This window comes from Ascaphus truei, chromosome 20, assembly GCF_040206685.1.
Source record: "Ascaphus truei isolate aAscTru1 chromosome 20, aAscTru1.hap1, whole genome shotgun sequence".
Classification (NCBI taxonomy): Eukaryota; Metazoa; Chordata; class Amphibia; order Anura; family Ascaphidae; genus Ascaphus; species Ascaphus truei.
The window spans coordinates 26,796,675-26,809,665 of NC_134502.1; the positions used below are offsets into that span (position 1 = coordinate 26,796,675).

The 12,991-nt window shown below is 54.8% G+C and overlaps 1 protein-coding gene across 1 annotated transcript in view; it reads left to right on the top strand.

Moving 5' to 3' along the window:
* The first annotated feature begins 1,643 nt into the window (after positions 1–1,643).
* The window catches only part of CACNA1A (calcium voltage-gated channel subunit alpha1 A), a 175,574-nt gene continuing 164,226 nt past the window's right edge, over positions 1,644–12,991 (top strand). The window contains 6 exon segments of the mRNA XM_075577848.1: positions 1,644–1,924; positions 4,508–4,561; positions 7,067–7,156; positions 7,603–7,628; positions 7,630–7,813; positions 12,536–12,648. Coding sequence (XP_075433963.1) covers positions 1,855–1,924; positions 4,508–4,561; positions 7,067–7,156; positions 7,603–7,628; positions 7,630–7,813; positions 12,536–12,648 — 537 coding nt within the window. The 5' untranslated portion in view covers positions 1,644–1,854.

The following is a 12,991-nucleotide window of genomic DNA, read 5'->3' on the forward strand; positions in this document are numbered from 1 at the left end:
GCTCGTGTCAGGCGACACCGACTATTGGTGCCGATAAACGGGGGCATTATCATAAACTCCTTTTGGGCGCCGCAGGATATGGCCACTGCGTCATGCGGTCTTCCACTTCCAGGGGTCCCATGAGGGTAGTAGCTACGTCATAAACGAATTGCTCTTTTTTTTTTTTTTGTAGGGGAGATCGCTTCCAGCAAGAGCAACGGAAGCGTAGCGCATGTCCCCTCCCGTCCAGTCACCAGTGACGGCACGATCGCCTGATCACGAGCGCCGGAGGGTGCCTCCTGGCCTCGCCGGCGCTCAAACAGTTAAACCTTTGAGCGCTGGAAATCCAGTGGACCAACTTCCGGAATCAGAACCATGTGACGGTTCCTGGGCCTCCAGCCGGACAGCATTACGCCCCTAGAATCGCTCTAAGCACTGAATGTGGGAAATGACTTTTTGGGGGGGGGGGGGAGGGGGGGTGTTGCACAATTGATGCCCGTAAATCTCACGTTAAGTGGCGCCTGCGTGCGGCTTTGCGCTCACTTGAAATGTCTCCGTGTTCGCCGTCAGCTTAAATAATGAGTTTTTTTTTTTTTCTCGTTATTACATTTTTTGGGACATAGACTTGGCTGACCCGGAAAAATATCACTCGCGAGCAGCGTCGCGTGTCTCGGACAGGTCCACAACCTGGCCGTTCACCACCCATTATTCTCTTCGCACACAGGGCTTCCACTGCCGCCAGGGATTCTGGGTAATGACGTGCCTATGCGCACTCCCAGTGAGACCCTTTTGGCTTGTTATTTATTGCGTGTATTTATTGCATACTCTCGTCCCCAGCGTGTGCGACAATGGTGTTTTCAGAATATAAAGTCGCCATCGTCGTTCTCGCTGCGTCGCCCGTTTCGAAGTCTCTTCGGAAAAGCTTCAGCAACAGCGCTCGAGATTTTATCCGCGAGAATTGAAGCACGTGGCAAATGCGTCAGATCTTCGTTTTCTGCACGTGTTCAGACCCAGTTCTGGGTTATTTATTCCAAATATGAAATGCATAGTTACTGTACTTAGCAGATGAGGTTGAAAAAAAAGATATCAGTCCATCGAGTTCATCCTATGTTCAATTTAAACGACGGAAACGCTCATCCTAAATTTGTATTTGCAGTATATTGAAGGCAAACAAAAAAATAACCAGCGACACATCATCCAATGATTTCTAAGGGGGAAAATAAATTCCCTCTTGATCCCAATAATGACAGTCCGAATAGTCCCTGGATCAACATCCTTCCCATGTTTTCTTATTTGGTATATCCCTGTATAAAGATGTTCTGCCTTTTTTGAACAAATCTACTGTATCTGCCATCAGTCTCCATGGGTAATGAATCCCACACTGTAACTGCCCTTACTGTAAAGAACCCTTTCCTTTGTTTCTGGTGAAATCTCCTTTCCCTCCCACCTTAGCCGATGACCCCGTATCGCTTGTCTGTAAGAACCCCTTCCTTTGTTGCTGGTGAAATCTCCTTTCCCTCCCACCCTAAGAGATGACCCCGTATCGCTTGTCTGTAATAACCCTTTTCTTTGTTGCTGGTGAAATCTCCTTTCCCTCCCACCCTAAGAGATGACCCCGTATCGCTTGTCTGTAAGAACCCTTTCCTTTGTTGCTGGTGAAATCTCCTTTCCCTCCCACCTTAGCCGATGACCCTACGTTGCTCGTCCTGCCCTTGGGATGAATAGTTCTTTTGAACGGTCTTCTTGGTTATTTAAAAATCAACCCATTGGTACCTGGCTTTTTAGCCCGGGAGAGTTTGATAAATTCGCATTTTTTCCCCCCCGTTAAGGGAGTTCGCCAAAGAGAGAGAGCGTGTGGAGAACAGGAGAGCGTTCATGAAGCTGAGGAGACAGCAACAGATCGAGCGGGAGCTCAATGGGTACATGGAATGGATCTCCAAAGCAGGTGATGTTGAGTTTTTGGCATGGTCTTCACCTTATTGAGTAGGTCTCAAGGTCTCTTGGACTCAACCGAAAATGGAACTAAGTTTATTGGGGGGTTGTTGGCGGTGTTGTTTTTTTTTGACCCGTTTGGCCGCTGGAAATAAAATGGCCGCACCGCGCCGTACTTTGCGTGGAGCGTAGGAAACCCGTGGCTCGGATCGTGGGCGTCCGGAGCGGACTGCTAGACAGACAAATGGTTCGCAAACCTCAGGCCGGAGGGTTTGGGTTTTGTTCCCCCGACGCGGGTTAACTTTTGGAAACGGGCAGAGTTTGATATACAAGCCGGTGATACAATGTGCCCCAGGTAACTCCTCCTGTTACCACACTTCCCCGTCCCCGAGTCGTTAGCCGGACCACACATAGTATGTACAGGAGGAGGAACGTATAGCGATGCATTACCATAGGGGCACAATCGGGGGCTGTTCCAGTGTTACTCCAGGAGGGGGTCTAGTTCCTGCTAAGTATCTGTCTGTCTGTCTCTAGTTCTGTCCATCAGCCTCTGTCTGTCTGTGTCTCTCTCTAGTTCTGTCCATTAGCCTCTGTCTGTCTGTCTGCGTCTCTCTCTAGTTCTGTCCATCACCCTCTGTCTGTCTGTCTGTCTCTAGTTCTGTCCATCAGCCTCTGTCTGTCTGTCTCTAGTTCTGTCCATCAGCCTCTGTCTGTCTGTCTCTCACTAGTTCTGTCCATCAGCCTCTGTCTGTCTGTCTCTCACTAGTTCTGTCCATTAGCCTCTGTCTGTCTGTCTCTCTCTAGTTCTGTCCATCAGCCTATGTCTGTCTGTCTGTCTCTCACTAGTTCTGTCCATTAGCCTCTCTGTCTGTCTGTCTCTCTCTAGTTCTGTCCATCAGCCTATGTCTGTCTGTCTGTCTCTCTCTAGTTCTGTCCATTAGCCTCTGTCTGTCTGTCTGTCTCTCTCTAGTTCTGTCCATTAGCCTCTGTCTGTCTGTCTGTCTCTCACTAGTTCTGTCCATTAGCCTCTGTCTGTCTGTCTGTCTCTCACTAGTTCTGTCCATTAGCCTCTGTCTGTCTGTCTGTCTCTCACTAGTTCTGTCCATTAGCCTCTGTCTGTCTGTCTGTGTCTCTCTCTACTTCTGTCCATTAGCCTCTGTCTGTCTGTCTGTGTCTCTTTATCTTTATATTTGTCTGCCTCCTGGTTTTCCTGTGAGGGTTTGGGAGTTTGGGGGGTTTGGGTCTGGGGGGTTTGGAGGTTTGGGTCTGGAAGGGTTTGGGTCTGTGGGGTTTGGTGGGTTTGGGTCTGGGGGGTTTGGGTCTGGGGGGGTTTGGGTCTGGGGGTTTGGGAGGGTTTGTGGGTTTGGGTCTGGGGGGTTTGGGGGTTTGGGAGGGTTTGGGGGTTTGGGTCTGGGGGGTTTGGGAGGGTTTGGGGGTTTGGATCTGGGGGGTTTGGGAGGGTTTGGGGGTTTGGGTCTGGGGGGTTTGGGAGGGTTTTGGGGTTTGGGTCTGGGAGGTTTGGGAGGGTTTGGGGGGTTTGGGTCTGGGCGGTTTGGGAGGGTTTGGGTCTGGGGGGTTTGGGAGGGTTTGGGTCTGGGAGGTTTGGGAGGGTTTGGGGGGTTTGGGTCTGGGGGGTTTGGGATGGTTTGGGGGTTTGGGTTTGGGAGGGTTTGGGGGGTTGGGTCTGGTTTTTTTTGGAGGGTTTGGGTCTGGGGGGTTTGGGAGGGTTTGGGGGTTTGGGTCTGGGGGGTTTGGGAGGGTTTGGGGGTTTGGGTCTGAGAGGGTTTGGGTCTGGGGGGTTTGGGTCTGGGGGGTTTGGGAGGGTTTGGGTCTTGGGGGTTTGGGAGGGTTTGGGGGTTTGGGTCTGGGGGGTTTGGGAGGGTTTGGGGATTTGGGTCTGGGGGGTTTGGGATGGTTTGGGGGTTTGGGTCTGGGGGGTTTGGGAGGGTTTGGGGGTTTGGGTCTGGGAGGGTTTGGGGGTTTGGGTCTGGGAGGGTTTGGGGGTTTGGGTCTGGGAGGGTTTGGGTCTGGGGGGTTTGGGAGGGTTTGGGGGTTTGGGTCTGGGAGGGTTTGGGGGTTTGGGTCTGGGGGGTTTGGGAGGGTTTGGGTCTGGGGGGTTTGGGAGGGTTTGGGGGTTTGGGTCTGGGAGGGTTTGGGGGTTTGGGTCTGGGGGGTTTGGGGAGGTTTGGGTCTGGAGGGTTTGGGGGTTTGGGTTTGGGAGGGTTTGGGGGTTTGGGTCTGGGGGGTTTGGGTCTGAGAGGGTTTGGGGGTTTGGGTCTGGGGGTTTGGGAGGGTTTGGGGGGTTTGGGGATTTGGGTCTGGGAGGGTTTGGGGTTTGGGTCTGGGGGGTTTGGGGGGTAGGTCTGGGATGGTTTGGGGGTTTGGGTCTGGGGGGTTTGATGGGGTTTGGGTCTGGGAGGGTTTTGGTGTTTGGGTCTGGGGGGTTTGGGAGGGTTTGGGTCTGGGGGGTTTGGGAGGGTTTGGGGGTTTGGGTCTGGGAGGGTTTGGGGGTTTGGGTCTGGGGGGTTTGGAGGGTTTGGGGGTTTGGATCTGGGAGGGTCTTCCTTGTGTTGCTCACACTCTCTTTCCCCAGCAGAAGTGATACTCGCTGAGGATGATACAGATCTCGAGCAGAGACTTCCATACGATGGTAATTCAATTACCCGGCTCGGTGCATGAGAGGAGCAATATGAATGCTGGGTGTGTGGGGGGGGGGGGAGCAGTGTAAGAGCGCTGGGTGTGGGGGGGGAGCAGTGTAAGAGTGCTGGGTGTGGGGGGGGAGCAGTGTAAGAGCGCTGGGTGCGGGGGAGAGTAGTGGAAGGGAGCTGGGGGGAGCAGTGTAAGAGCGCTGGGTGCTGGGGGGAGCCGTGTAAGAGCGCTGGGTGTGGGGAGGGAGCAGTGTAAGAGTGCTGGGTGGGGGGGAAGCAGTGTAAGAGAGCTGGGTGTGGGGGGAGCAGTGTAAGAGCGCTGGGTGTGGGGGGGAGCAGTGTAAGAGCGCTGGGTGCGGGGGGGAGCAGTGTAAGAGTGCTGGGTGTGGGGGGGAGCAGTGTAAGAGTGCTGGGTGTGGGGGGGAGCAGTGTAAGAGTGCTGGGTGCGGGGGGGAGCAGTGTAAGAGCGCTGGGTGTGGGGGGGGGCAGTGTAAGAGAGCTGGGTGTGGGGGGGTGGGCAGTGTAAGAGCGCTGGGTGCTGGGGGGAGCAGTGTAAGAGCGCTGGGTGTGGGGGGGCAGTGTAAGAGAGTTGGGTGTTTGGGGGGAAGTGTAAGAGCGCTGGGTGTGGGGGGGAGCATTGTGAGAGCGCTGGGTGTGGTGGGGAGCAGTGTAAGAGACCTGGGTGTGGGGGGGGGAGCAGTGTAAGAGTGCTGGGTGTGAGGGGAGGAGGGTAAGAGCGCTGGGTGTGGGGGGAGCAGTGGAAGAGCGCTGGGTGTGGGGGGGGAGCAGTGGAAGAGTGCTGGGTGCTGGGGGGGGCAGTGTAAGAGCGCTGGGTGTGGGGGGAGCAGTGTAAGAGCGCTGGGTGTGGGGGGAGCAGTGTAAGAGCGCTGGGTGTGGGGGGGAGCAGTGTGAGAGCGCTGGGTGTGGGGGGGAGCAGTGTGAGAGTCTGGGTGCTGGGGGGAGCCATGTAAGACCGCTGGGTGTGGGGGGAGCAGTGGAAGAGCGCTGGGTGTGGGGGGGGGGGAGCAGTGGAAGAGTGCTGGGTGCTGGGGGGGGGGGCAGTGTAAGAGCGCTGGGTGTGGGGGGAGCAGTGTAAGAGTGCTGGGTGGGGGGGAGCAGTGTAAGCGCTGGGTGTGGGGGGGCAGTGTAAGAGCGCTGGGTGTGGGGGGGAGCAGTGTGAGAGCGCTGGGTGCTGGGGGGTGAGCAGTGTAAGAGTGCTGGGTGCTGGGGGGGAGCAGTGTAAGAGCGCTGTGTGTGGGGGGAGCAGTGTAAGAGCACTGGGTGCTGGGGGGGAGCAGTGTAAGAGTGCTGGGTGTTGGGGGGAGCAGTGTAAGAGCGCTGGGTATGGGGGGGAGCAGTGTAAGAGTGCTGGGTGCTGGGGGGGAGCAGTGTAAGACCGCTGGGTGTGGGGGGGGAGCAGTGTAAGAGCGCTGGGTGCTGGGGGGGGAGCAGTGTAAGAGCGCTGGGTGCTGGGGGGGGAGCAGTGTAAGAGCGCTGGGTGCTGGGGGGGAGCAGTATTAGAGCGCTGGGTGTGGGGGGGAGCAATGTAAGAGCGCTGGGTGCTGGGGGGGAGCAGTGTAAAAGTGCTGGGTGTTGGGGGGGAGCAGTGTAAGAGCGCTGGGTGTGGGGGGGAGCAGTGTAAGAGCGCTGGGTGCTGGGGGGGAGCAGTGTAAGAGTGATGGGTGCTGGGGGGGAGCAGTGTAAGAGCGCTGGGTGTTGGGGGGGAGCAGTGTAAGAGCGCTGGGTGCTGGGGGGGGGAGCAGTGTAAGAGCGCTGGGTGTGGGGGGGAGCAGTGTAAGAGCGCTGGGTGCTGGGGGGGGGAGCCAGTGTAAGAGCGCTGGGTGCTGGGGGGGAGCAGTATTAGAGCGCTGGGTGTGGGGGGGAGCAATGTAAGAGCGCTGGGTGCTGGGGGGGAGCAGTGTAAAAGTGCTGGGTGTTGGGGGGGAGCAGTGTAAGAGCGCTGGGTGTGGGGGGGAGCAGTGTAAGAGCGCTGGGTGTGGGGGGGAGCAGTGTAAGAGCGCTGGGTGCTGGGGGGGGAGCAGTGTAAGAGCGCTGGGTGCTGGGGGGGAGCAGTATTAGAGCGCTGGGTGTGGGGGGGAGCAATGTAAGAGCGCTGGGTGCTGGGGGGGAGCAGTGTAAAAGTGCTGGGTGTTGGGGGGGAGCAGTGTAAGAGCGCTGGGTGTGGGGGGGAGCAGTGTAAGAGCGCTGGGTGCTGGGGGGGAGCAGTGCAAGAGCGCTGGGTGCTGGGGGGGAGCAGTGTAAGAGCGCTGGGTGTTGGGGGGGAGCAGTGTAAGAGCGCTGGGTGTGGGGGGGAGCAGTGCAAGAGCGCTGGGTGCTGGGGGGGGAGCAGTGTAAGAGCGCTGGGTGCTGGGGGGGAGCAGTGTAAGAGCGTTGCCTCGCACTAGTGAGGGAAATCAGCTGGCTGTACAGGGATTTTGACTGGCTGCAGACCTACTAATGTCTCGCGCTGACCCCTCTCTCTCTGTCCTGTTCTCTTATTACGGGAGCTCTCCGGAGACCGACCATCAAGAAGAGTAAAACAGAGCTGCTGAATGCGGAAGAGGGCGAGGACCAGATGCCAGACATCCCTTCTGTGGGTAAGTGCCCCTATCCCCCCCCCTCCTATGGTCACCCTACCTCTGTAGCTTCAATTCCACCGCTCTGTATAGGGTCCCTGCCCTGGTGGGTCGCCATTAGACTTTGCACCCGGTTTTCAATGACGGGTGGCACAACCCCACCGTCAGTTCAGCGAGACAGCGACACCTTCGCTTACGTGCTCAACAGGCTTTGGTATAAAAAAAAAAAAACAGAACAAAATGGCGTCAGTCCCGCCAAAGTGGCCACTTTACCCAACTCCTACTGAAAAGCGGTAGAGAATTTGAGGAGGTCTCGAGCTTCGAGTGAGATGGTGATTGGTCCGCCATGTTTCCGGGGGGGGCTGGAAACTCACCTACCGTGGGAATGTACGGTGGGCTCCATATCCTTTGCTAGTCTTCTCTCTCTCTCTGTCCCCTCCCCCCCCCCCCCCTTACACCTTCTGCAGGATCCCCCTTTGCCCGCGCCAGCATTAAAAAGTGCCAAGCTGGAGAACTCGTCCTACCTTAACAAAAGGGAACGGCGCCTGCGGTTCTACATTCGGCGTATGGTGAAGACGCAGGCCTTCTACTGGGTGGTCTTGAGCCTTGTGGGGCTGAACACGCTGTGCGTGGCTATAGTGCACTACGGCCAGTCTGACCAGCTCACTAACTTTCTCTGTGAGTGCCACGCGTGGGGGGGGGGGAGGGGGAGATGGGGTCATTATTCAACCTGTTATGTATGGATATCTTTAGTTGTATAGCGTCCATCCATGGACCATCTATAGTCCATCTATAGTGAACACGCCGCTTTACAGTCGTAATACACGTGACATAGTAGGAATAGACATAAAAGTCCATTCAGCTCAACCCCGCTATAACCCGATCCGTTACAACGCGGATCTGCTTATAACGCGATGTGAGCGTGGCTCCCAATTGTTTGTATTTATGAATACTTTACCAACACGATTATTGGCGTCTTCAATACTTTATTGTACAACGCATACAATTGTACATTATTTCTAACGCGATCTGCTTATAACGCCATGTGATTCTTCGGACCCCCAAGCACATCGTTATAAGGGGGTTGAGCTGTATTAGGGAGCCCCTGCCCCAAAGAGCTAACACTCGAAGTGGTAAGTAGGGAGAAGTTGTAGAGACAGTAGGCGGGTGTTATGGTAAGAGTGTCTGCAAGGGGTCATGGGAAACGCCTAGGAGGTGTATAGTATCAGCCAAGGGAGCTGCCCATATGCTTTGTTAAACAAAGGGCTAGTCAGATATTCAGGGGCATTTCAGGGGTGTGCAAGGTTTAGGCAGGAGAGGGTTTAAGATACTTAAGGGGTAGTCGGGCGGTGTATAGTGGGAAATTCGGGCTGAGATGTTTGGATGGGCAGAGGCGGGTATAGTGAGAAGTTAGGGTGAGGTGTAAGGAGGGTAGAGGGGGTATAGTGAGAGATTAGGGTGAGATGTAAGGAGGGGCAGAGGAGTGTATTGTGAATTATTAGGGTGAGATGTAAGGAGGGGCAGAGGAGGGTATAGTGAGAGATTAGGGTGAGATGTAAGGAGGGGCAGAGGAGTGTATTGTGAATTATTAGGGTGAGATGTAAGGAGGGGGCAGAGGAGGGTATAGTGAGATATTAGGGTGAGGTGTAAGGAGGGGCAGAGAGGGGTATAGTGAGATATTAGGGTGAGATGTAAGGAGGGGCAGAGGAGGGTATAGTGAGATATTAGGGTGAGATGTAAGGTGGGGCAGAGGAGGGTATAGTGAGAGATTAGGGTGAGGTGTAAGGAGGGGCAGAGGAGGGTATAGTGAGATATTAGTGTGAGATGTAAGGAGGGGCAGAGGAGGGTATAGTGAGATATTAGGGTGAGATGTAAGGAGGGGCAGATGAGGGTATAGTGAGAGATTAGGGTGAGGTGTAAGGAGGGGCAGAGGAGGGTATAGTGAGATATTAGGGCTGAGGTGTGAGGCGGTGGCAGAGGGTGGCATAGTGAGATATTGGGGTGAGATGTAAGGAGGGGCAGAGGAGGTTATAGTGAGAGATTAGGGTTAGGTGTAAGGAGGGGCAGAGGAGGGTATAGTGAGATATTAGGGCTGAGGTGTGAGGCGGTGGCAGAGGGTGGTATAGTGAGATATTGGGGTGAGATGTAAGGAGGGGCAGAGGGGGTATAGTGAGATATTAGGGTGAGATGTAAGGACAGGCAGAGGAGGTTATAGTGAGATATTAGGGTTGAGGTGTGAGGCGGTCGCAGAGGGTGGTATAGTGAGATATTGGGGTTGGATGTAAGGAGGGGCAGAGGAGGGTATAGTGAGATATTAAGGTGAGATGTATGGAGGGGCAGAGGAGGGAATAGTGAGATATTAGGATGAGATATAAGGAGGGGCAGAGGGGGTATAGTGAGATATGAGGGTGAGCTGTAAGGAGGGGCAGAGGGGGTATAGTGAGAGATTAGGGTGAGATGTAAGGAGGGGCAGAGGGGGGTATAGTGAGATATGAGGGTGAGATGTAAGGAGGGGCAGAGGAGGGTATAGTGAGAGATTAGGGTGAGATGTAAGTAGGGGCAGAGGAGGGTATAGTGATATATTAGGATGAGATATAAGGAGGGGCAGAGGGGGTATAGTGAGATATGAGGGTGAGATGTAAGGAGGGGCAGAGGAGGGTATAGTGAGATATTAGGGTGAGATGTAAGGAGGGGCAGAGGAGTGTATAGTGAGATATTAGGATGAGATGTAAGGAGGGGCCGAGGAGGGTATAGTGAGATATTAGGGTGAGATGTAAGGAGGGGCAGAGGAGGGTATAGTGAGATATTAGGGTGAGATGTAAGGAGGGGCAGAGGAGGGAACAGTGAAATATTAGGGTGAGATGTAAGGAGGGGCAGAGGTGGGTATAGTGAGATATTAGGGTGAGATATAAGGAGGGGCAGAGGAGGGAACAATGAAATATTAGGGTGAGATGTAAGGAGGGGCAGAAGGGGGTATAGTGAGATATTAGGGTGAGATGTAAGGAGGGGCAGAGGGGTTTATAGTGAGATATTAGGGTGAGATGTAAGGAGGGGCAGAGGGGGTATAGTGAGATATTAGGGTGAGATGTAAGGAGGGGCAGAGGGGGGTATAGTGAGATGTTAGGGTGAGATGTAAGGAGGGGCAGAGGAGGGTATAGTGAGAGATTAGGGTGAGATGTAAGGAGGGGCAGAGGAGGGTATAGTGAGATATTGGGGTGAGATGTAAGGAGGGGCAGAGGGGGGTATAGTGAGATATTAGGGTGAGATGTAAGGAGGGGCAGGGAAGGTTATAGTGATATATTAGGATGAGATGTAAGGAGGGGCAGAGGAGGGTATAGTAAGATATTAGGGTGAGATGTAAGGAGGGGCAGAGGAGGGTATAGTGAGAGATTAGGGTGAGATGTAAGGAGGGGCAGAGGAGGGTATAGTGAGAGATTAGGGTGAGATGTAAGTAGGGGCAGAGGAGGGTATAGTGAGAGATTAGGGTGAGATGTAAGGAGGGACAGAGGAGAGTATAGTGAGATATTAGGGTGAGATGTAAGGAGGGGCAGGGGAGGGTATAGTGAGATATTAGGGTGAGATGTAAGGAGGGGCAGAGGGGTGTATAGTGAGATATTAGGGTGAGATGTAAGGAGGGGCAGGGGAGGGTATAGTGAGATATTAGGGTGAGATGTAAGGAGGGGCAGGGGAGGGTATAGTGAGATATTAGGGTGAGATGTAAGGAGGGACAGAGGAGAGTATAGTGAGATATTAGGGTGAGATGTAAGGAGGGGCAGGGGAGGGTATAGTGAGAGATTAGGGTGAGATGTAAGGAGGGACAGAGGAGAGTATAGTGAGATATTAGGGTGAGATGTAAGGAGGGGCAGGGGAGGGTATAGTGAGATATTAGGGTGAGATGTAAGGAGGGGCAGAGGGGGGTATAGTGAGATATTAGGGTGAGATGTAAGGAGGGGCAGAGGAGGGTATAGTGAGATATGAGGGTGAGATGTAAGGAGGGGCAGAGGGGGGTATAGTGAGATATTAGGGTGAGATGTAAGGAGGGAAAGAGGAGGGATAGTGAGATATTAGGGTGAGATGTAAGGAGGGGCAGAGGAGGGTATAGTGAGATCTTAGCGTGAGATGTAAGGAGGGGCAGGGGAGGGATAGTGAGATATTAGGATGAGATGTAAGGAGGGGCAGAGGGGGGTATAGTGAGATCTTAGCGTGAGATGTAAGGAGGGGCAGAGGGGGGTATAGTGAGATATTAGGGTGAGATGTAAGGAGGGGCAGGGGAGGGATAGTGAGATATTAGGATGAGATGTAAGGAGGGGCAGAGGGGGGTATAGTGAGATCTTAGCGTGAGATGTAAGGAGGGGCAGGGGAGGGATAGTGAGATATTAGGATGAGATGTAAGGAGGGGCAGAGGGGTCCCACTGGTGTCCTTGGGAATTGGGAGATGGTTGTGTCCCAGTTTGCTTGGGTGGGCCTCGCTGGTTTCCTCAGGGGTTGGGAAATGGTTGCAGCCCAGTTTGCTTGGGCCTCACTGGTTTCCTCGGGGGTTGGGAAATGGTTGTGTCCCAGTTTGCTTGGGCCTCACTGGTGTCCTCGGGGGTTGGTTGTGTCCCGGTTTGCTTGGGCCTCACTGGTGTCCTCGGGGGTTGGGAGATGGTTGTGTCCCGGTTTGCTTGGGCCTCACTGGTGTCCTCGGGGGTTGGTTGTGTCCTGGTTTGCGTGGGCCTCACTGGTGTCCTCGGGGGTTGGGAGATGGTTGTGTCCCGGTTTTTTTGGGCCTCACTGGTGTCCTCGGGGGTTGGTTGTGTCCCGGTTTGCTTGGGCCTCACTGGTGTCCTCGGGGGTTGGTTGTGTCCCGGTTTGCTTAGGTCTCACTGGTGTCCTCGGGGGTTGGGAGATGGTTGTGTCCCGGTTTGCTTGGGCCTCACTGGTGTCCTCGGGGGTTGGTTGTGTCCCGGTTTGCTTGGGCCTCACTGGTGTCCTCGGGGGTTGGTTGTGTCCCGGTTTGCTTGGGCCTCACTGGTGTCCTCGGGGGTTGGTTGTGTCCCGGTTTGCCTGGGCCTCACTGGTGTCCTCGGGGGTTGGGAGATGGTTGTGTCCCGGTTTGCTTGGGCCTCACTGGTGTCCTCGGGGGTTGGTTGTGTCCCGGTTTGCCTGGGCCTCACTGGTGTCCTCGGGGGTTGGGAGATGGTTGTGTCCCGGTTTGCTTGGGCCTCACTGGTGTCCTCGGGGGTTGGTTGTGTCCCGGTTTGCCTGGGCCTCACTGGTGTCCTCGGGGGTTGGGAGATGGTTGTGTCCCGGTTTGCTTGGGCCTCACTGGTGTCCTCGGGAGTTGGGAGATGGTTGCGTTAGCTGAGGTGGGATTGTCCGGGTGGGCAGTAAGAGTTCATTGTTGTTTTTTCTTGGCAGACTATGCAGAATTCATATTTCTTGGGCTCTTTATGTCCGAAATGTTTATAAAAATGTACGGTCTGGGGACCCGGCCTTATTTCCATTCATCGTTTAACTGCTTTGACTGTGCCGTGAGTATATTCCTTCACTACCTGGGTAAGGAGGGAGTGTGTGAGCTTATTGCATGTATCCCATAGGTTAACATAGGGAGAAGGGAGATATGGGATGTAGTGCCTGTCCCTCCCCCCGCAGGGTGACACAGTGACACAGACAGGAGGGAGCTATGGGACACAGAGTCTGTCCCTCCCCCCGCAGGGTGACACAGTGACACAGGCAGGAGGGAGCTATGGGACATGGAGTCTGTCCCTCCCCCCGCAGGGTGACACAGTGACACAGACAGGAGGGAGCTATGGGACATGGACTCTGTCCCTCCCCCCGCAGGGTGACACAGTGACACAGACAGGAGGGAGCTAT